This window comes from Pezoporus occidentalis, unplaced genomic scaffold (assembly GCF_034315485.1).
Source record: "Pezoporus occidentalis ecotype Australia unplaced genomic scaffold, CSIRO_AGI_Poc_V1 ctg27, whole genome shotgun sequence".
NCBI classification, from domain to species: Eukaryota; Metazoa; Chordata; class Aves; order Psittaciformes; family Psittacidae; genus Pezoporus; species Pezoporus occidentalis.
Genome location: NW_026914611.1, coordinates 9,259,557 through 9,284,664, shown reverse-complemented (window position 1 = coordinate 9,284,664; position 25,108 = coordinate 9,259,557). Strand labels below are relative to the sequence as shown.

The following is a 25,108-nucleotide window of genomic DNA, read 5'->3' as shown; positions in this document are numbered from 1 at the left end:
ACACAGATAAAGGTGCAGGTGCAGTTTCTAAGAGGCTGAGGGTCCGTATTACTGCTTTTAAAAGAACTGTTCTCTTAATGCCTGGGATTTAATTACAGTGGATGGCTGTTGCGGTTTAAGCCCAGCTGGCAACCCAGTACCATGCAGCCACTCGCTCACTCCCCCCACTTCTTTCCCCCAGCTCCTGGAGGGATGGGGAGGAGAATCAAAAGAATGTAACTCCCACAGGTTGAGATAAGAACAGTCCAGTAACTAAGGTATAACACAAATCACTGCTGCTACCACCAATAATAACAATGATAAGGGAAATAACAAGGGAAGAGAATACAACTGCTCACCACCTGCCAACCAATACCCTGCCCGACCCAAACAGTGATCTAGCCCTTCCGGGTAACTGCCCCCAGTTCTACAACCTGGGCATGACGTGCTGTGGTATGGAATACTTCTTAGGCTAGTTTGGGTCAGGTGTCCTGTCTCTGCTTCCGCCTGGCTTCCTCTCCTCCCTGGCAGAGCATGAGACCCACAAAGTCCTTGGTCAGACTAAACATTTGAGCAGCAACTAAAAACATCGGTGTTATCAGTGCTGTTCCCAGGTCGAAAGTCAAAACCATAGCACTGCACCAGCTACTAAGAAGGAGAAAAATGACTGCTACTGCTGAACCCAGGACAAGGGCTTAGGAATTCTTGTCCTCCCATAAGCAGAAAAATGGAAACCAAGATCCTTCCCAATATTTCCTTAGGTGATACCCAATGTTAATGTCAGTCGTTACTTCTTTCTGACAAGCTCTAGACATGCAACCATTTAATATTAATTTCACTGCAATATTATTATTACATATACTTAGAGCATCTTCCAAGCAAGTCCATGTGCTCCTTTAACCCTCCGAGGCAGATATTATAAAGCAGTAGATGAGAGGCCTTCAAACAAACAAACAAACGAAAAAACCCCAAGCATAAAAACCCCAACAGGAAAGACTGTTTATTTGGTGTTAGCAAAGAATGAAGCCAAAGGACATTTACTCCAGCCCAACATTTCCAGCTATTTACAATTATTTACAATAATGAAGAGTTTAGTCTTCCTGTGAACTTCTAAATTTTTGCTGTTATTACAATAAATCACAAAATGACCAAAAGTTTTAGAAACTTTTCCCGTTTTGACATTCTGTAATGTGCTTTGCTCTTATAAGGGGAGATGCAGATAATGCACTGCCACATGAGTCCAGATCTAATAATGTTTATGACTACCCGCGGTCAGATTCTTAGCAGGATCAATAGTCCTTTCTCACTCTTTGATGCCCCTTTGTCTTCCTTTTGAATGCGTTACCATGTTCAAGAGAACCATTCCTTGTCTTTCAAGGTTTAGGTATCATAAAACTACAATGTCTGTCATCAACTGAACACAATGCTTTGGTCTTTCGAGACAGAAAGAATCCTTATAGTTAGTCATATATTTTTTGTCATTAACATTTATAGCTCCGTTGGGAAAAAAAATGGTATAAGATGACAATTAATATTATTTGATTAGCCCCTTTAGTAGAACAGGATATAACTAATCCCATTGGGTTAAAGAAAAAGTTTGTTCTTCATCGACAGAGCTTTACTGTGGGAGACCTCACTCTGAAAAGTGGGCAGTAAATTCCAGCAGGACTGATTTGGCATAGTAATTGATCACTCATTTCTGCCCCAGATGAAAATATAATTCCATTTTCATGAAAGAATCGATAAGGAGGGTGTGCTTTCTGCTTCTGCTGAGCAATAATACAAAAAACAAATTAAAAGCAGCAGTGATCTGCCATTTCATGATCTTTTATTTCCTTGAATTTTCCCCTTCCCTTCACACATTCTCCATGCAAACCATGGACAAGAGTGCGGAGAGAGCCTTCAGTTAAACTGATTTCACACAAATTGTAGATCTCTTCTAAGATTCAGGTACTTGCTATTTAAGTAGACATTAATGTCTACTTTACCCTGGTATGACAGTAAAGGACATTACAGTATTTTTAAAGGCTTCACGACTCAGGAGCTGGCCATACGCTGTTGTTTAGGCTTTAAGAATATTCCAGGCTCCTTTTAAAAAGTAATAATTTTAACAATTTCGGCAAACACTCATGTCAATGAAGCCATAATAGTAACATTTGTTTTAATATGCATCATTGACAATTACAGCAAGCAGCACCAAAAGGGCTGGTTTTTACACACCTTCCCCTTCCCTATGACCTTTGGAAATAAAGGAAGTCTCAGTACTTCCTTAGATCACCCATGATCAAGCAATAAAACCTAAGTGATAGAATTACAAGTTTTCTTGTACAGAATCTTTCATGAACTCAACAGGCTGAACTATGCAATAATGATCTAAAGCAGCTCACTCACGTCCTCCCAAGCATGAACCCTGCATGCTGATGAAATCTCAGAACCTCTTCTCTGCTTCTGTGTCTCGCCCTTTTGGAGGGATCCATCTCCACACAAAAGAACAGCTACACTGTTGTCCTGACACCAGGACATCACAATGCCTGTGCTCTAGAACACTGGACAGCTTCAGTGTTCCCTGGCAAAACCTCCTTGCCAAGAGTTTATTTTTCCTTTGCCATCCAGAAGTGATAATTCAATAAGAATATCAGCTCCATGCTTGGTTTTGGTTAAAAAAGCAAAAGGAAATATTTGAAATTAGTAACGAGAACAGGTTACAAACTGGTGAACACTATTAAATAATGGTAGAAGTCTGGGCTTTGCCCACTGACCACAGTTCTGATCCCCACAGCTCAGAAAGGAGACACAGAAATGGAAGATGTTCAGAAAGCAACAGAGACATAAAATCAGGCTTCCCTGCAAGGAACAACTCTGCAGCACTGGAAAGAGGCAACTGAGTAAGGATGAGGACACAAGCAGCCTGGACACAGTGGGCAGGGATCAACTGCTCATACTCTCTTCCAATAGAGGGACTAGGAGGAATTCAAAAGAAGCTGAAGGACACTGCCACAGCAATTATTAGACAATGATAAGGCCATAATAAGCAACTTGCTAAAATCAATCATTCTCTTTGGGCAACTGCAGGGAAAAAAGTAACAACAGTGCCCTGATCAGCACGTTCAGATACTTCCCAAAAAACTTTAAAAGCCTGAAACAGCGCAAGGCATACTACACTCTATGTCACAGGCTTCAGCATTTGTCTGTTACCTGGAATATTTGAGAGCTTGTTTGCGCTTGTCTCAAATGCTAAGAGAGTGTTAAGTGAGGCAATGAAGATCAGTTTCTCTGTATCAGATCCACTTACCATTCGGGGAGTTTCAAGGCTGAGCTCCTGTTTTCTCAGATGACTGTGGCTGAATGAGTAAACAGGAAAACAGCAGCAGCCTATGTTTCTATACTGCAAATAAATGAGGGTCATGGACTGATGCCTGGCCCCAAAGCCAAATGGCAATAGATACCTCAGTCCCACTGCTTAGGCCTGTATGGCATAGCATAAATCTGTACCAGATTTGTCTAAGTCTGCTATAAGTGGAATAGGCTGAAAAAAAGTCAGGGATTGAGCTACCAGTTAATCAATATGGGCCATTAGGAATTCAGTGCTGGGGCTCACACTCCAACTTTTCTTTACCCAACAGTATAGCTATTTGCGTATTGTATATCCAAATGTCTGGCACTGTTTGCAAATCATTTTGTCCCTCTTCTAGATACAACCCAGCAAAAATAATTCTGAAGTCATGGGTAAATGACAACAGTGGAGTGTGTGCAGTAATTGCACACACCAAAGAATGGGCCGTCAAGCAGTCTTCATGTACCCTGCTCGCTAAAGCTTTCCAAAATCATTTTCAGGGTTTAAGAAAATGACTGCACTGAAGTACTGGTACTTTAAACCTGAAACCTATGTAATATATCATTATCACGAATTACTATTTTGAGATCTCAGAACAATAAAAAAAAATATATATATATATATATATATATAAGCAATTTTTCTAAAAAAGAATTATACATGCTTGAAAAAAGTCTCCACAGTGTGGAAGGAAATGAATACTTCGGTATCAGCTTTGTTCTCCCGCCAGACATTTCCCAGAATATCAGACATTTCCTAGGAACAAAGGCTTCATAACATACAGCATTTCAATTTTTCTGTTATTATAGACCAAAATAAGAATTATCAAAAGATACATGGTATCAGAGCAGCACTTGAATTTTTCATATCCCAGGATGTAGAATATACTCTTCCTGCTGCAACCGTTGATGCAATAATAAATTAAATGAAAAAATAGTAAGTGATGCTATCACTGAATTCCCTGTTACATTCTAAGTAGAGAAAATCCCACTGACAGATCTTCGTGTATTTCATTCATAAAAACCCTTGATGCTTGAGACTGATGATTTCAGCTTTACAGGATCATGGTTTTGTTTAGTAACTCCATTACTCTCTTAATTACTCCTTGCTGTGACTGATAAAGACCTTTTTATCCCAGAGTTTGGGATGTTCAACGAAGTCACAGAACAGTTAGGCTGGAAGGGACCTCTGGAAATCAGGCAGTCATATTCCCTATTCGAATCAAGGCTAATGTCAAAGTAATATTGAGCTGTGCAGGACCTTGTCCAGTTCAGTTCTGTCTACATCTTAGAGCTTCAGCTCAGCAGAGACCAGTCCTTCGAAAGCTGGGAAATACAAAGAAAAAGCATCACAGTGCCATTCTAAAATTGCTTTGCTGAAGCTACCAAAAGACACCAAGAGTTTCCCAGGCTCCAGCCCGAATGGCTGCACTAAGTTTAGAAGGTGGAGGGTTTCACTGCAGCAGGCCAGCAGAGCTGTGAAACCAGTGCAGGCCAGCAACATGACGGAGGAAAGGCTAGATGAATATGATATGACAAAGAGGTACAGCAGTGTTGGCAAAAGATGGTGACAAATGATTTAAACCATTCTATGATTCTGGCTCAGAATCTTCTTTGCTATAGGGAAGTGTCTGCAAGTAAATGGTACACAAGGATGGGTTGAGTGTTTGATGATGGGATCAGTGAAAGCAGAGCATTTAAAAGCACTAAGGAGTTGTAAAATTTGTCCATGTGGATTTGCCACAGAGAAGCCTCAGAATTTGACTGGTCAGTGAGGTGTTTTTGAGAATTTGCCCAAACATAAGTAATATCAAATCAAAGACGGTCTAAGGATCTCTTATATGCGTTTTTATTCTTGGGCAACCTGCTCTCTCTGCAGATACCTGATTTTCCTGCACAGTGTCCCAGTAGAAGGCACCTACTTGTAAACTACTGTAGTAAGGGCAGATTTGCAGTTAGGTTCAAGTCCATCTGCTGGACTTCATGGACTCATTGATTTACCTTGAGGTTGATCTAGACACTGGTTCACATGAAGGAAAGAAAGATGTTCAGCTCTAAGGAAAAGGCAGCTTATTGCTCCCTTCTTTTACCTGCTCCCTACTTCACGTGCACAGGAAAAGAGAAGTGGTGATAGCCAATGACTTCTGTAGACACAGGGCTGAATGAAATCCAGCTTACTTGTACATAGGAGCAGAGATAGAGGAATAAAAATGCCTTCACTGTCCCAAAATATGCCTGTGGCCTTTTTCCAACTGTTGTGACCCTTCTCAACCATGGTTCTCCCTTCAGGTTTCCACTGGAGTCCTTATGGTTTTTTTCCAGAACTCAAAAAATCTCCTCTTTTCCACTAACTCCTCATAGAAATCAGTAAGCACCTCATGTATTCGCTTATTTTTACTCTTAATATTGCCTGAAAGTTTATATCATATTTGAATCATGTTTTACACATTATTTTAAATAAGTATTTTCAATGAAATAACAGCCAATCCTTTCAAATCTGAATCCTCAGGAAGACATACTGTGAACACCTGCCCAGTCACTTCTCTGATTTTTTAGTAAAGACAGTTTCCAAATCCACAATAGCTAGGTGTAAGTCAGATTCTGAGACACTAATATCTTTGGAAACTGGTAGGGGAAACCATTTTGACAAAGTATTTCTGCACACACGAATTTCATTTGCTTGGGGAACAAAATGCTATGCTTGACAATGCGTTACATTTAGCCTCCCCAAATGAGAGAGGTAGAGTCTAGTCATAAGTGAGGAAAAGAAACAGATCAGCCAAAGAGCTACCAAAAGCAACCAGAACAAAAAAAACCATGATGGAATCTGTGTACGTCAAGAATTGCTATGGGGTCTGCTCACATCTTCCTCCCTGGAGACTGTATCTCAGAAATCTCTTGCTCAAATGATCCCAAGTTTTCATCAGTTAATCACTTTGCACAGCACCCTATGGATTTCACAGTAATCCAAAGCAGCACAAAGATTTCTGAGTCCTTATACTGCAGCCAAACAGTCCTGCAGTATACCCCAGGGTTCTGGTCCCTCCATCACCTGGGGACCCGGCCAGGCACTCTGCAGGGCCCATCTGCTGCACACAGATGGGCTTCCTTGCAAAGGAAACAAAAGCAGGAGGGAGGGGCTGCCACACATCCTAGTTGTGCCCTGATATGCCCTAGACAGACTGTGACCAGGGTAGATACCTCTCCTCAGGCATCAGATATACTCCCAGGTCACGTACTCTAGAAACAGTCCTAGAAAACCTGCTTTTTAAACTCATGGGACTCTGTGGCAGAATTGGTGCTCTGCTTTGCTCTAATACACATGGAACCTTTAGCAGAGGAGTGGAAATGTAGGATCATGCTTAATTACTTATTTTTAAATGTGCGACAGATAGGCGACAATTTGAATGTCTAGACTATAATTTACATAAATACATTTTAAACCAAAACATTTTAAAATGATTTCTTTCCTGCTTCTATGCTTAAATGCTTTGCTGGATTGGGGCCAGACTGCAGGATCAAGCCGAAGGTGCATAAATCAAACCTTCAAAGAAATGTAATGTTCACAAAGACTGTACTGGGTTGAGCAAATTTAGAAGAATGAAACCAACTATGAACAGAAATTAGATTGGCTAAAAATTAATAAAGCACAGCTGGAATTATTTGATTCATCCGTATTTGTTGCTTAAATGGCTCTAGGGCTGAGTTTTGCTGAAAGAAGATACTTCAAGACTCTGGGGTCAATTGCTTTTGGAGACAAATTGACCTACAGGAATACACTTGTCTAATTTGGTTCTTGCAGTGGGGCAAGTCTACAGAAATACATAACCAAAAAACCAATTTAGATTCCAGTGAGCGGATATCAGAGGTCAAGTTTAAGGTTCCCATCAATTTACATATATATACTAAAAGATTAATAACTTTTCAAGCTACTGGATTTCTTTGCTAAAAGCAAAGACTTATAGATAAAATCTGAGAGAGAAACAACATGTGCTTATTCCACATTCTGTTTGATAGATACCATGCAGTCAGCTCACTGCTTGTTGCTGTGGCTAGCCCTGCAATATTTTATACAGTTTGGTCATAGGGAGTTGCAAGTAACTCTACTGCTGTTCAGCTCCTAGAAGAAAGCATGTTCAGATCTCACCATCATTAATTCTGAAACTAATTTTCTGTGCCAGATCAAATATTACACTTTTAGTTAAGTGGTCTTACTACTATTAGTTATACTCTGTGATCTCTACTCAGCCACATAGTTATTGTATAGTTTTCAATGAGGCCTTCTGAATATGGTTATCCAGTCTAAATATAAAGCTTTTCCTCTAGCCAGATTGTATACATTCATACATTGGTATTGTTTCCTATTCAAAATTAAGAATTCACTTTATAAACTATCACAAAATGGACCATTATTATCATACAGAAATACACTTTAAAATAGAAAATTATTTTAAATGCACATAAGTCCTAAAGCTGGCATTGACCTTTTAAGAAATCTACAAAACTTCAGTCCAGAATTCACTTGGCCATGCAATGAAAATTGCACTCTCAGTCAAACCTTGAAAGACAAGAGTAATTTTTATCCTCAAGTTGCAGTCTTCCACATTTAGTCAAAACTAGAATAAGATTTCCAGTTGGGTAATTTACCAGGAGTGAAAATGAAAAAAATAAATTCACACATTTCACAGTAAATTACCGGAAATCTGACCACTGAGAAGTATATTGGAAATAGATAGAAAAATACCTTCAATAACTTCAACAGTTTTTCTCTTTTTTTTCTCATTTTACTATTACCAGGATCAATAAATATTCATAAACAAATTATGCGTCAACAAATGTACAAATCCAGACTCCATTATCTTCAGAAAATTTACAAGGCAGTTAAAGGCACACTCTTTTGTTTGGAATTGGTTTCAAACACACTAGTGGTCAGAAAGAAAGAATATACAACTACATTAATCTTTTTTAGTCCTCTTTTTTTAGAGCCACACAAGTTTGGGATGTTTTCTACATTTTCCTTTTCAAATCATGGAACTAATCATATTTAATAAAAGCATGTAAAAAAACCCACAAAAAAAAAACTCAAAACACAGAACACCTTACATGGGAGGTGCACTGCCCTGCGACGTTTAAAATGCAAAGGCCCAAAAGTGGAAAAATCATGTGATGCAAACAACAGCAAAAGAATAATTTTATTGTAGGACCCCACACAGGGTTTGGTTGGTTTGTTGGGTTTGACTTTTTTACAATAATCCATTCTTTATTTCTTAAGTGATTAAGAAACTATGCATCTTCACAATCACTAAGTAAAGAGATCCTAGAAATGTGAATAAATTTCTGCCTAAAATAAGCAACTTCTCTTTAAAAGAAGGATATTCAGAACTCTAGAAAAGTAAATTTGAAATAAGTTTGCTCTACTGCAGCTCTGGATGCATTCAAAGTAGAAGGATTATATTATTTGTAAAACATCACATCATTTTTATGATGCAGCTAGTTTAGACCCCATATATCAGTATTATTTGTATGCCCAAAAGCTTCTGGTTATCTCAGCACTACAAATAAAGCATTAGTGAGTTTACCTGTATAGTCCTCTGAGTGCCATCAATGGTGACAGACAATAAGGGTGAAGCCAGGTTCCACTCGCTGGTCACATTTAGTTTCATCCCATCAACTTCCACCTGTTGTGACACCAAACAAGGCTGTTACCATGAAGACAGACAGAAAACTGATCTCAAGTTCATTACTGCATACAAAGCAGCAACCATTTTAAAACAGATGGCTCCCAAACAACCTGTCATGTTTACTGCTTCTGCCATAAAAGACAGGGTCCAACAACAGAGTCTTCCAGCTATCTCTGGGGAGAGGTGAAGGACCTGTGAACAGCTGCCTCTGAGTAGCAAGGTTTCAAGTGATTTCCAGCAAGTAACAAACAGCCATCCAACTTTTAAACCTATCTGGACATGCTACATTTACTGCAATTAGACAAGTAATGCATATAAATTCCAGTGACACCTTGCAACCCACACAACAGAGCTTGCATATAATATTCTCTCCAAGGACCAAGGAAGAACTTTTCCTGTGCTTCTAATGAAGGGTTTTGCATTGTTATCTTAATTAATATGAGGCAGTAATTAATTCTTTGGTGTTTTGCCTCAAAGTCTAGGAAAACTTTGCAAATTCTGTCATGTTTTCTTCCAATATAGAGCTAATCAGAGGCACACAATTTCTGAGTGAATTCCAGAAAGTTTTTTTTTATATATATAAATCATTCCATGTTCTTTACACAAAAATATTTCTAGGTGAAAAGCAAATATTCTCAGTTCTGAAGAAGTAACTGAAGTGGCTGTAATGACATTTCTGTCATTCTTCTATTGTAAAGTACAGTTTAAAAACATACATCACACATTCAACATGAAGAGCTGGATTATGAAAAATAAAAATTACTATATATGGATTAATATTATTAATGATCAATATTTGTGGCATGTTTTGAACACTCATCATGCTATCCAAGGTAAGTAAATATGATTTCAGTTATATATTTTAATAAAAACAGAAGAAAAAACATAGTTGGCTGATTTTTTTTCTCTCTCAAAATCTCTGAAATATACTCAATTAGTAAATTACAGACAATATTGACAATGACATAAATATTGCATATATTCTCAGTAAACTAGAGGGAAATTACTGCATTTAGAATAAAAGCTGAGCCCACATTTTGCAAAATAAAACTTTAAAAGCCTACTCTTTCAGATCTCAGACTAATCATTATTTCACCTCATAATAAGAACAGGAACTGTTATTTTAGTGTAACTTAAAAGAAATCCATAACAGAGAAGCAGTGTGTAATTTGATAATTTTATTTCAGTCAAGAAGAAAAAGCTCTGGCTTAAAAAAAAACAAAAACAAAACAAAAACCAAAACCCCACCTCTAATTTTACAGACTTTACTTTAGAACACAAAAATCTGTCTTATTGACACAATCTACTCAATTTCTACAGGCTTTAACTATAAATAAAGTTACAGGTAAAGAACATGAAGAAAAACAAGTCATTTATAACGGTTCACCACCAGGCCAGATTAGCTGGCATGCTTTAGGTACTTTACACTGCTCCAGTGATGCAAACCACCCCCAAACCTGGCTTGAGTTAAACCAGACCTGCAGCTGGTTTGCATTGCCAGAGCACTGCAAAGCAGCTGGAACTCGGCACTGAACCTAGCCCTCTCTCAGCAAACCTGAATCAGCAAATACTGTCTTTATTGAGAACTGCAGAAACAACTGAAAAAAGACTTTCCAAATGGAGAAAAGCAAATCTGGCGCTCTGTCTCAGCCCTCTTTGATTACCAATTGAACTCTGGTAAGACAACTACTGAAAAAGCTGTCACCATTGCTATAACTGAAGAAAGACTGCGCTGCAGCCTGGGTCTGAAAACATCATTTACCATGCTTCTCCAGGGAAGGAGGTGAGATGGTATATCAGGCTTCTGGACACCAAAAAACCTTCAACTTTACACTGTGCTTGTTGTACTGCAGGATTTACATGCAGCCCCCCAGAAAATCTACAGTTGGAATCTATGGTCCCAGTGAAGGGTGTTCCAGTGGCAAGATGCAAGTCAATACCTCCAAAACAAACTCAATTTAATCATTAGCTCTTTTGTCACTATACAGACGAACAAAGGAGAAGTAAACCAAGTGTGCCACAGCAGTAAATGACCTGTTTAAAATCTCTCACAAGGATCAATACAAGTCTAGCCATCATTGATTCCAGATTACATTGGTATCAAAAAAGTTCTGGTGGAAGCCACCCTGAAAGAAGAAATGCAAGCAGTCAGATGGTAGGTCTAAACAAGCCCTGGCACTGTAGGAACACCATGACTGCTTATGTGTGGTAGAAAAGCCAGCAGACCAATATATTGCCTCTACTGTTTTCCCTGTTCAAGAAAGAATAAAAGGCTGGGAAAGGGTAAGTGTTACTTGAACTAATGCATAACCCAGAAAACTGCAGCAGTTTTTTCACAGAATAGAGCTACAGGTTCTTAGCTGTTTTCACCTGAGGCTCACCATGTTATGTGCAACTGGGGAAGATGATGTGAAGCCAAGAGGATCACCTGGAAGTTGGCTATCTCTGGTCCAATAGGTAGAATGACAAAGCTAGGTCAAGCCATTAGAGAAAATGAGTAAGGACTGAGATAAGAGATTTACCATATACTTAGCATAAGAGCATGCTACTTTCACTACAAACAAGGGGAAAGTGGGATGACACGACCAACCAAAACCAAAAAATAAATGGGGGTTGAAATCAAACCAATGTTTTACCTAACAGAGCAAATCTTCCTTCTGCAGCTTGGCAGTCAACAGCCTAGAGAGTCAGTTGGTGGAGACAGGGGAATAGACACTTGAAGAACTTATCAGATGTTTGCATTTACCTTCACTCCTCCTCTAGCAATGGATATGATAATAGAACCTAACAAATAATGCAATAAAACCAGGGGCTTTTTGCTTTAGCCTTGGAGGGGCATATGCATATTGTATTGTGTTGCTTGGGGGAATTATTCTATAGTAAGTATGCCTGAACTATTGCTACAGTACATCAATGTGGCATGGGGGTGGTGGATTTTGCTTTTAGTTTTTTAAATAGGATTGTCTGTCCCTGTGTAAGGGCATAAAAGATAAAAGCAGGCACGGTCCTCCTTCACAATTATTTCCAATTCTAAAGCTATTGTAAATGCGGTCTCGGAAAGAAGAATGACAAGTCCAAGACATGATGCTAGAAAAAGGTCAACAGCTTACTCCACTGTCACAACTTTGCAGACTTTTGCTGGCATGCACCTGAACTACACAAGCAGCAGCCCCTTCACCTCTTGTGGACTGAGTTCCTGATGTTCAGCGTGATAGGTACCAGCTAATCAATAGTGCAAAGAGCTGAAAAGCATAATCTGCATTCAGTTTCCTTTAGAAAACATAATTTGGCATTCTATATGCATGTCAGGCAATTAAAGAAGGTAGCACAAGCCTGAGTGTTATAGCCCTGTTAATTTACTAATGCAGAGTCTCGCATACATCTGGCACATGTCACTTCTTTTCTCCTGGAAATGAAGGTGGTTTTCCAGGAGACTGGAGGGCAGCTCAAGCATTTGTTTCCTGCCTGATGCTTCAAAACATTATGCCTGAAGTTCCTTATGCCAGCCTTGAATCTAATTTAAGTCTGCTGATTTAATACCATAGTTTCAATTTTTCCTCTTAACAGAGTTTTAACTTGATGCTTTTGGTTTAACTCCTGCCCTAGAGAGTCCTGGTTATGAAATCCCTACCCTTACTCTTTACACTCCTAAATTCTACATCTTGCTATAGGAGAAGTGATGGCATTCCCTAGCTGATAGATCAACCAAATGAAAAGTCATCCTCTGCAGACCTCCCTTGCTGAAATCTTTGCCTGATCAAGACAGCTGCCCATGAGATGTTACCTTTCAGGAAAACAGACATTACTGTTCACAGGAGATTTATGAATATTCAGTGTCATAGAATCCAATCCCTCCAACTGGAATTAGTTTAACTGTTGTCCTGGGTTCAGCAGTAGCAGTCACGTTTTTTTCCTTTGTGTTAGCTGGTGCAGTGCTGTGTTTTGACTTCCAGCCTGGGAACAGTGCTGGTGATACCGATGTTTTCGGTTGTTGCTAAGTGATGTTTACCCTGACCAAGGACTTTGTGAGGCTCATGCTCTGCCAGGGAGGAGGGGAAGCTGTGAGGAAGCAGAGACAGGGCGCCTGACCCGGGCTAGCCAGGGAGGTATTCCATACCACAGCACGTCATGGCCGGGGTGGGGGGTAACTGGGAGTTACCCGGAAGGACACGGGCTTCCAGGTGGGACTCGTTTCTTGGCCGGTGGTATCGTATTCTCTTCCCTTGTTATTTTCTCTTATCATTGTTGTCGTTGGTGGTAGCGGTGGTGATTTGTGTTGTACATTGGTTGCTGGACTGTTCTTGTCTCAACCCGTAGGAGTTGCACTCTTTCGATCCTCCTGCCCGTTCCTCTGGGAGCGGGGAAGGGGAGAGCCCCGGAGGGGGCTCAATTGCTCTCAGCCTGGCACCATCCACTGGGAGTGAGTGAATAAGCTGTCTGGCTAGGGTTTAAACCACGACAACTGTATATCTTAAGACACATCCAGTGGGCAGCAAGTTCTACAGTTCTACAAACTGAAACCTTAAAATCATCCAAGCAAGGAAAGAACAGTAGCATGCATCGCTGCTGTAATTGTGAAGTAGCATACATGTTGGAGGACTTTACTCAAGCCTGCACAAAATAAAGATGTCCTCTTCTCTGGGAAAAGTAACTGTCTTGGGCAGAAGCCTCTTCACCTCTATTACTGCTAAACACTACCACCCATGCCAAAATAGCAAGCAGATTCTTTTCACTTTTGTAAGTCAGGTAGAGGATAGGTATTGCTTCTTGTGTAGAAAACAGTGGGCAGAAGACTCAGAGCACAGTGTGGCAATAAAACATCCAGCTGTAGGCAGCAGTATTTAAGTAACTGCTTCTCTGCAGTGATTTCAGACTAAGCCAAATTGAGTTGGACAAAGCAGCTTTTGGTTCCTTTTCACAAAATTCCTGAAACTCTAATCTAATCTACTATCTAGCTAATGGAGAAGCACATGAAATGGAAAAGGCAAGTGAAAACTGTCCTGTGCCAAAGCCACCATCCCATATATCCTTAGGAACATGAGTAAAGTCTTTATGGGGCTGATGAGTCTAAAGCTTTCTTTAGAAGCTTGATGCATGAAACCCCAGGCATTTTGTACAATATTTTGCTAGTCCTCAAGTGTAAAAAACTCTTTCCTAGTTAGCAGGAGAGATCAAAGACTATCTTGCACCTTTCTGTTCTCCTATTCTCAAAGCTAATACCCGCAACACACTTCCTTATCATGAAAACTACCAGCCACCTGGAGGCTCTAAGGACTTTGCAGAGTTGTCTTGGCAATTATAGCAGTGATTGGCCCATTCCAGATAACTCCCCCAAGTACTGGGTATGGCGTGCTGTGGTATGGAATATCCCTTTGCTAGTCTGGGTCAGGTGTCCTGTCTCTGCTCTCTCCCAGCTTCTCATGCTCCTCCTCACTGGCAGAGCACGACAGACCGAAAAGTCCTTGATCGCGGTAAGAATAACTTGGCAACAACTAAAACATGCCTGTGTCACCAGCATTGTTCTCAGACTAAATCCAAAACACAGCACTGTACCACCAGCTACTAGGAAGAAAAATGAGTCTATTCCAGCTGAAACCAGGACAACTACCTTGAATAAAACCAGACTCAGTATCTGTCCCATTAGGAAATAGTATCAACCAAATAGTACAGGTTTGTGTTAATAAATGCAAAGAAGCCATAAAGATTTTGCATGTGGGCAGTTCTTATTAGTTAAGCTCCTGCTTATATATGTTTTTTTTCCCGTTCTTTGGACTGTAGACCAAAGAACATAGAGTAGACAAAGAGCCAGGGCCTGATTACCTATAAAGTGATATTTTTCAGGGTCATGCCCTGGAAGAGGTGACAAAGGGTACTCTTGTCACGTATACAGATGGTACAAAACTGGGGCAAACAGCTAACACATTCTAGGGCAGGCCTGCCATCAAGGGGGGCTGGGGCTGGACAGGCAAGACGAAGGGTCTTGGAAATGGAAACTTTGTGAAATTCAAGACTAATCGTTAAGTCCAACACATAGGAAGGAAAAGCCTGTTGCAATTATACAGCCTGAGACCTGACTGGCTGGAGAGCAGCTATGGAGGATCTGAGATGTGGGCAGACATGTCAGCTGGGCATGAATGAGTCAGTAGCATGTCTTGGCAACAAAGGCAGCAAAGAGCATCCTGTGCTCTGTTAATAAAAGCATAGTCTGCTGACAGATGGAAGAGATTAGACCCTCTACTCAAAACTCAGACCACATCTAGAGACCACAAGGCAGACACTGACTGGTTGTAAAAAGTTCTCATTAGCCCATTCCTCTTACCTGTCTAGGTCCCACTGGGTGGCAGCATTGCCCTTGACTGTATTGAATAGTTTCCCCAGTTCTATACCTTCTGTATCTTTTATTATTGTGCACTTCCATTGCCTCTTTCATTGTGCACTTCTTCATTGCCTCTGTTGTTGAACAGGACTGCTCACAGTATAGACCCTTGGTGAACTGAGTAGAGTACACCCCATTAACTATGACCAGCTGAGCCTGACCACTCAACTGGCTTTTTATCCATCTGGTTGTACGAGATGGTGCCAAAAGGCTCGCTAAAGTCAAGGTAGATGGCATTCACTGCTCTCTCCTAGTCCACAAATACTGTCAATTCATCATAGAAGGTTGCCAGGTTGATCAGCATTCAGTAAACTCATGCTTACTGCTCCCTATCGCTTTCTTTACATGCCTAGAAATGTGCTCCAAGAGGACTCACTTTATGAAGTTCCCAGGGACTGTAGCCTGACCAGGATATAGCTCCAAGGGGTTTGCTTTTGGCCTTTTCTGAAGACTGATACAACATTTATCGATTCAGCCATGCTCAGTGACAGGACAAGGAGCACTGGCCATAAACACTCAAGAAGTTTCACATCAACATGAGGAAGAACTTCTTTACATTGAGGGCGGCAGAGCACTGGAACAACTTGTCCGGGGGGGTCACAGAGTCTCCCTCTCTGGAGACATTAAAAACCCGCCTGGATGTGCTCCTGTATAACCTACTCTAGGTGGTCCTGCCTTATCAGGAGGGCTGGACTGGCTGATCTCCAGAGGCCTCTTTCAACCCTAACGATTCTGTGTTTTGCTTTTCCCCTGTAATGAGGTACCTCCCCCTACTTTAAAGACCTGCCAAAGATATAGAGTGCAGTCTTGCTACCACATCTGTTGGCTCTCTCAGCACTCTTGGATGCAACCTGTCTGGTCCCACAGATTTCCACGTGTTGAACTCTCCCAGTCCCCGACTCGACCTGCAACTGCCTCCTCCCTGAACTCTTTCACTAATAACAAAGGCCTGGGAGACATGGTGAAGAATGAAGAAAGGAAGTCATCAGGTCTCTGGGACTTATCTGTGTCTGCTAACAAACGACTTGTTATCCCCTTGTTGATGCAGCAATCCCATTTCAGCGTTTTATTACTAATGCAGTGGTAAAAGATCTCATTGTTCATAACATTCCTTGCAACTGTCAAGGTAAGTTTTGGGTTTCCTAACACCACCCCTCCATGCCCAATTTTTCTAAATTCCCCCTTTGTATCCTGTCACTGCTTCTACCTTTCATATGCTGCCTTTTTTGCGCTGGAGTTCTGCCATTATACCTGTTCTTAACCTGTTTACCTGATACAGGTGTTCTGTTCACTGAGTATTCTTCCATGTAGAGGATGCTGTCCTTAAAGACCTGCCAGCTTTTCTGAGCTCTTTTGGGTTTCATTGTTGTCTCCCATGGAACTCTCCCTACCTGCTAAATAAATAAAGAACAAGCTGAAGTCCACTAGCCTGAAGCTTGGAGTCTCCACCCTGCTAATCTTGTTCTTCGCTCCCTTCAGATCCTGAACACCACCCATTTATTTCATGGTTGCTGTAGCCAAGGCTGCTATTGATTACCATGTCTTCAACCAGTTCTTCCTTGACAGTGAACAGCAAATCTAGCTGTGTCAACACCAGTTTGCCCATTCAGTACCAGTATCAATCAGTTGTCCCAAACACCCTTCAGAAATCTTCCTCCTTGCATTCTACCATCCTGCTCTTCCAGAAGATGTCAGGGTTCCCATGAGGACCACATTCTATGAGGCACCTGCAAGATCTGCTGCCAAAAAAGTGCATGAAAGAGCAAATAGGACAGAGAGACCTGGTGGCCACAGTGCTGCATACTGACAAACTCTTAAAAATGTCATAGAGAGAAGTTCCTTTAAGCCTGAAACAGTGGCTTTCAAATAAAAACTGAATTCACTGATGCTTATATGACAGCAATTTCTTTGATTCAAAGTAACCAGTTGTTTTAGCTTGCATTTCTCTGGAAGTGTGCAGGGCCAGGATGCATGAGGCTTTGAGCAACCTGGGCTAGTGGAAGGTGTCCCTGCCCACGGCAGGGTGGTTGGAACTAGATAATCTTTAAGGTCCCTTCCAACCCAAACCATTCTGTGATATTCAGCTTGTAGTTATTGACAATATATTCACATATCAGATTAATGGACTGACCTTTTTTCTTCTTTTCTTAAAGTGACTATAAGATTAGCTTTTTGGACTTTTGAAGTGCTTGGCCAGATGCTTTCAAAAGGAAGTTAAATCTCATTAAAAAGGTCTCCTTTTTTTTTTTAAAAAAAAAAAAAAACAAACTTTCCTTTTGTTCATAGCAGCACTTACTTTTTTAAAAGACCCCAAGAGAGAGTTCCTGCCTATAGATCACTTGTCCTGAAGAAAGCCCTGTTAACTATTTATAGATCATGTCCTTTTGTACCAAACTAGATCAAGCATTTTATTCAGTGCATGACTGCAGGAGAGAAATTCGTTTGCTCTAAGTGTCATCAAGGCAGCCTTTTACCTGCTATGAACAAGACCAGATCTGAATTGCTAGGCTTTTACTTCAAATACACATTTTGACATTGTGTGGGGTGCCATCATTTCTTTCAAGTTTTCAAAGTATTAAGCACATTCATAGAATGGGCAGTCTTTAAACACAAGAAGAACAAATAGCCCATAACCACTAGAATAAAGCAAACACATGTGCACACATTCAGATTATCTCTCTCTCCTTTAAAGTAGCACTTATAGATGCAAATTACCGTTAGCTGCTTTGGTATATCTCAATTTAGAAATGGGAGCATGCCAGCCTGGAGACCAGGAGGGGAGCACACAACAGGCATCAGCTCCTTAGCTCAACAACAACAGAGTCAAAACAAAACAAGAGAGAGAAGTGATGGCCTTCATCACCTCTAATCAGCAAGGGCTTTCTTTGAGCATTCACTAGGGAAGTGATCCTCTCCATAAAACTGAGCAGAGAGCCTGTATGAAACAAAAATACTCCACTGCGGCAAATGCCGTTTCACTACTTCACAGTTTTCTTTGTGAAGTCATTACTAAGACAACATCTCATATTTGTAACCCACCCAAGCCCACTAAAGTAAAAAAAAAAAAAAAAAAAAAAAAAAAAAGATAAAACACAGCAAGAAAATAAATCAGCTATTCAAAATCATGGACCTCTGCTAGAAACAGTTTCAGGCACAAAAAGCACAGCTGATTTGGGGAATATGGGTATCTTGGAAGACCAGTAGAAGAGAAGAAGAAAGAACATGCCTTGCTTTCCCCTTCCAGTTGCTCTACCTAGACAAACGCCCTGGCTCTGCCTCACTAAACATGCTCCAGCCTGGCTACAGTTACTGCTCCTAGATGGCTGGAAAATAGCGCCAGTGGTTCAAACAGCATGTGTGTAACAGGGCACTTTCAAAGTTGTCTTGCACTCCAGTTTTCCTTAGCTGATGGGGTGATATCTTGGGGATATTCTCATTTTCTATCTTGAAAAGGGGTCTACCATAGGGACCAGTGACAGAAGCTGAGTCATAGAGGACATTATGCTGGGAGTTAAAAATACATTGGTAAAATAGTGATAAGGTAGACACTGCTGTTTTAGTAACTTTTGAGTCCTGATTCATGCTTATATACTAAAATCACTAAGCAAACATGATTCCTAAGTGACTTTCAACTGTGGTGTTTCAGCTCTTCCACTTCAGAGGCACACAGGGATCCCAAGACATATCCCACTTGACAGTATGAATACTCAAAGAGCAGAATGACATTATCATACCAAAGTGCTATTACAAAACACGACAGACTAAAACTCATCATTGTGGTTTAACTTCCATTTTAGACAAAAACCACATTTTGGAATATATGTTTTTTAAGCATTCATCTAATACATGCATTCATTTAGTGAAAGTTTTGCAATAAGGGTAGACAAGCTAAGAACAGGTTTGCTTTTTTTTTTAAACTAGACAGACTGCATCACCAGAAGCTGAACCTCAGGCTTAGAGTCAAGAATTAATGAATTCCTGTCTTGACTGCCAATGTGCTGCTGACAAATCATACATAACTCTGAAGTCTGTAATTTCCATTTTCTTAATTGGGAGAGAGGGGTGGGAATTAATAATGGCTATTGAGGAACTCCGAGTACCACTACCCAGATGCCAATCCAGAAAAATATCACCAGGGAATATAAATTAGGGAGATTACTTTAAAAAGAAAACTTAAAAACAAACAAACAAACAAAAACCCAACCCAGGCAGACCAACATCTGCACACACATTCCCAAGCTTGGGAAAAAAAAAACAATGAAAAATTAGTAAATTAGTTCCTACTGGTCTCCTTTCTATCTCCTTTCTAAAATGACAATTACGCATTAGGTAGACTTCCATGTCTGGTCTAAACAAAGCACACCACAGCAATTTGAAGGGAATTTGAAATCATTAGGACCATATCCATCAACTGAGAAGTGTTTTATTTCACACACCATTTACAACTTGACACACAGATCCAACAAAATCACCAGGCTCCAAGATGGCTAACGAGAAAGAAAAGCATCACTTTATTGTATTTGGAAGTTGTACTCTACTTTGGTGTAGTTATGTTGGGTGGATGCTCACACTGGACAGTCTGACACTGATTTCAATTACTTTTCCCATTGTACTACCATGGCAGTACAAATTACTAAACAGCTCTCTTCAAATTAGTAAACAGCTAGAATAAGCAACAGTTTAAAAACAATTAAAAAAGAAAAAGGTGTCTTTGATTTGACATTGTGTAGTGACAAGAAGAAAGTACAGTGGCAACTGGGTATGGATTTCATCCAGCAGTTCCAACCTGCTGCTCTCAGCTGTCACAACAGGATATAGGTCAGCACTAGTCCTTCGAATACCCCACCCCAAGGTTATTCACCACTTAAACTGAAAGCTTTACATGCAAATTATCTGCTGTTGCTTACCTTCCCCAAACTGCCCCAGATGCTTCAGGACAGTAAGCGTATTACAGAATCAAACCTGATTCTTTTTAAAGCCAAATTTATTCTTGTATCATCAGCGATCCAATATATGCCCTTCAATCTACTAGCCAAAGGGAACACTTCTGTATGCTGTATCCACTGGATTAAGGAAAAAACTAAAATGGTAACAGACTAGCTATACGGTTTCCCAAGTATAAAATAATCATGGTTGCAGGAGACCTTTTCTTTCTAACAGCCAGAAGATGAAAAAGCTACTTTTGTTTTTGAAATAAAAAGAAGCATCGAGGAAGAGACCACCTGCAATTAAAAATACCTGTAAACCTACTCCCATTGTTTAGCTTCCAAGTTCAACAACTTCAAAATCAAAGCAAGTATTTTAACTGATGACTTTCCAGAAGCTGGTCAGAACTAACAGCATCAGCAGATGCTTACCAAATCCCTTCCACCATTCTCTGATACCCAACCACATACTTGAATCATCTCCTGGGCACATCTGACCAGCACTAAGACATTACTCATTTTTATGAAAACACACCAGCTATCTTGCAGGCAGAAGAAAGAACCGTAAGGAATTACCAGGAGTAATAGTAGGCCTATTCCTTCTTTAGAAACTCCTCCTCTAGCTTTTAAAATAAGCCCAGAAAAGGGAGTGAGAATATCACTGCTCCAGAGGTGTCAGTGATAAATGGAAAAGGGAAGAACACAGGCTGGTGCGCAAGGGATAAGGATGCAAAGCTGACACAGCAGGGAGAAGATGAGAGATCACTGAAGTCATAAGACACACAAAAGAGGAAATGCTAAGAAGTTCTGAAGCATTTCCATAGCAGAACAAATCATGTAGCGATGTGAAAGAATGTTTACATCTAATGCTATTTACCTTAGCACTTAATGGGATTGCATTGTTTATGTTAACAAACTGATTACCATAAATTCACTCAAAAGGCACAAAAGTACTGTTTGTGAACAGACACCTCTTCAAATTCAGTATTTCCTCATGGTTCCAGCTACCTGCATTTAAATAGGTGACACTGGCTTGTTACTGACTTTTATTAGGGCAAACTTAAATTCACCGTGCTAATAGAACCAGTTAAATAAGCATTTCCTTTAAAAACACCACATAAATTAAATTTGAGTTATTTTTTCTGTTTTGGGTTGAACAATCTTAATTACATTTTTAGCACATAAAAGTTGATATGGAAACCATTCCATGAGTTGTTTGGAACATTCGGTTTTCCGATCTACGTAAATGTAGGGGAAAAAGTGAAGAGCACACCCTGAAATAATTTGGCATTAGAGACAGATTACCTACATCCTTTAGCATTAAACAAAGATAATTTCCTCAACAGAGAAACCTCATGAAGTGATTACGACACCATAACTACAAAATTGCAGTTCCCACCTGCTAAACAACCTCTTTATTTTAATCACCCATAAATATTGACTTTGGGCAAATCAAAAATATGCATCTTTTTTAACAGCTGTCAACAAGAATAGAATAAGTTTTACAGTGTCCTAAATGAAACATGCAATTGCCAGATACTGAGCTGCATGTTTACTACAACACTGAAATTCTGAAGATATTAATTAGGTATCAGTTAGATATTAGATTAGAAGAAAATGCACAGAAAATACAAAACAATCATGACATCTGTTCAGGCAGCAATGAAAGGGGCATCCTGACAGTTTCATGTAATCATAGAATAGTTTGGGTTGAAAGGACCTTAAAGATCATTAGTTCCAACCTCCTGCCATGGGCAAGGACACCTTCCACTGCACTGGGCTCCTCAAAGTCCCTTCCAACCCAGCCCTGAACACTGCCAGGGATGGGGCACTCACAACTTCTCTGAGCAGGTGTCTCACCACCTTCATATTAAGGAACTTCATCGTAATATCTAGCCTAAATCTACCCTCTGTCAGTTTGAAGCCATCACCCCTTGTTTCATTGCCTTTACTGGTTTAAATATCAGGGGGAACAAATTCTTTTTGGAGGTTTTGTCACAAAAGGCTTATCTTTCACAGACTTGTACTGCGATGCTATCTCTGAACACATTTTGGGACCTTCCATTAGTATTTCTTAACCTAATTTTTATATCTTTTACTAAAAGCTTAAAAGACAAGACTGACTCTTTCAGTCTAATATCCATCATTCCACGCTCTCCAATGTAGCCACAAAACATCAGTGAAATTACAAAGGTGGGAAAATGTGGAAAGTTTGTATCTGGATCATAATGCTTCCATATTCAAAGCCCTAGCAGTCCCCGAGATACTAACATTTTCCTACTTGTCCCTTACATTTTCAAACAAGGACCCAGTTCCTGAGCCCCATAAACCTGGCTGGACTAACTTTCTAACTAGTCTAACTTTCACAGAAAACATCCCACATAGCAGACAGGGACTCTCATACACTTTCATAAAGATTCCACTAGACCAATCATTTTATAAATGGTCTCCACACTAGAACACAGAGGTGCTCCAGCCAGGGATCAAAGAACAGGAAAATCTCCGTAAGAGAAATTCCTTCTTCTCTTAAGAGACAGAAGAGCTCAGTGCAAGGAATGCAATGCCTCTGAACTAATTCTGCTCTGTTTTTCACAATAAACCCTCTGCCAGAGGCATCCCTGCTCCTAAAGCAATATGCCAGTCCAAATGTTCCAACTAGGTGCTACAAAGATGTCTAGCAATTAGAAATAATTGGAGTTTACCTCCAGTGACATGACATGGGGGAGCAGTCAGCTGATCTTCATTTCTTTTAAGAATTGTGAAATTCATTCTCTCTAAGAAACAAGATTTAATTTTGACATTATACCAGAAAGAAGTAGTTGGACACACCACAAAGACTGGAAGGTACAAGACAAAACACCACATTAATCATAATTTCAGTTTATTCTGTATTTTAGGAACTTTCAGAGTTCGGTGGCAGAACTTCCACTGCACACTATCTACCTAGTAATGAGCCCTGTCTGTAAACACTCCCTCCAGCAAGCTAGTTAACCTAGTGCTGTATGTACAAAGGGTCAGCAGATGTGAATGGAAGATTTGGGTGGCTTCAAGTATTTTAAATAAAATTGTTATCCGGAGCTAAACAGTGTTGAATGATGCTAGCATGGTAATTTAACTTCCAAAAGAATCCAATAAGCTTTTGTGTGGTCCCTTGATAGAACAGCACATGATACTACAAGAGCTATTAGGAAGCTACTTACAGGAAATGAATGATAGCACAAATCACGGACAAGCCCTAGTATTCATACAGCCACTGAATATGTGTCATTTTCAACTTGCTACTACTTGCACCTCCTGCAACAATTATTCTCAATTTCTTTTCATCTGTCCCATAAAAAATTATTGCTTCTGCTTTACTTAATCCTCCACTTACATCAACCCGATTGTTCATTTCCCTCCCTTTCATCTTCTCCACATTAATTCTCCACATCGCTTTTGATCTGGCTTTTTGTTTCCCTTTTTTCCCTACAGATTCTTCCTTATGAAGAATGTACAGCCATAATGTTCATCTGACGTGCATGGTGATATTTTATTGATTTGCTACACTCTCTGTAAATTCTATGTAATAAACAGCATTATACAAAACACAGTTTTAAGTGGGTTGCTTATGCCTATATCTGGGTTCTTAAAAATCAATTTAACTAAACTTGAAAAACGCTGCATTTTGTTGATAAATATTCATATTTAATTATAATTGGAGAAGCATATGCAAGGAGAAGTCAGAGAAAACAAACATATCCTCCTCACAGTCCAAAGAATTATTCTTTGCCATAGTGGCAAGCCAAGTAAATAGAATAATTGGAACTTTCACTGCTGCTAAATAAGAGATGGAAAACCTCTCCAGGAACTGTTCTGTGTGGCTGTAATAAATGCCCACAGAAACAAGCTAACCTGCATTATTCATCCCCCTGCAGAAACGATAGTCCTTTCAGAACTAGAAAGACTGCAAAAAGTGGAGCAGCTGATTTTAGCTGATAAAAAACATAAGCTGTATTTTAAATTAATGCTATATTTAATTTTTAAGAAAAATGGCATTCAGTTCAGGCAATTATTAATGCTGAACAAGTGCAAGTTTTACGTTCATAAATTAACAGGAACATGCAAGTATATAAAAACATCAAAAACTATTTTACTTACCATATTATACCTACTGCAAGATCATATAACCTAAGCTAAATTCTGTGTTTCCACAGTTGCGTCAAAACCAGCCACTGGATAAAACCTCTGAGCAATCCCAGAAGTAGAAACCAGGGCCTTCCCTTTATTCCAGCCTCACAGCCGCATGGCAGCCTGCAACTACATTCTTTCTCAGGCATTCGGTCTCTGGCCTTGTGAATCTTGTATTGCTTGCTGCACCAGTAGAGCTTCAACAAAAGAAGGCCTTTAGCCAATCCTCACTACACGAGACTGGCAGAATGGAGAGTGGCTGCTGGCTTTCATGCTGAACTCAGCTCTAGTAGAGTTTGTTAGTCCACAGACGGCAGTGCCAGTGTATGACCTTCAAAGGAGGCAGGTACAGAAAAAAACAATCCATTGTGTGTCACCAGGAACAGGTAGGAAAGGGATGTTAATGCTTTAGCCCAGGCAGGATAGTGGAAACTCCAGGCACTTGCAAGTATAAACCCCCTACACAGTTTTACTGGCAAAAAAAAAACATCAAGCACCTGACACCTTTCAGATATATTAAAGATATATTAAGGATATATTAAATGTTAATCCTGGATTTTGATGAAGGCATCCCAGGAATTAAAGATCAACATGCTATCTGCATGCAAGACTGAGTTCTTCTAGAGACCGAGGCTGGTTCTTTGATA

The 25,108-nt window shown here is 40.0% G+C and overlaps 1 protein-coding gene across 6 annotated transcripts in view; it reads right to left on the bottom strand.

Moving 5' to 3' along the window:
- PCCA (propionyl-CoA carboxylase subunit alpha) overlaps positions 1–25,108 on the bottom strand; it is a 277,319-nt gene that overhangs the window by 65,455 nt on the left and 186,756 nt on the right. For 5 of the 6 annotated variants that reach the window (XM_062624686.1, XM_062624685.1, XM_062624688.1 and 2 more), the window contains one exon: positions 8,892–8,990. The exons of the other annotated variant lie outside the window; for it this stretch is intronic. In XM_062624686.1, coding sequence (XP_062480670.1) covers positions 8,892–8,990 — 99 coding nt within the window. Of the gene's footprint in view, positions 1–8,891; positions 8,991–25,108 lie in introns of those variants that run through there. 6 annotated transcript variants of the gene reach the window in all.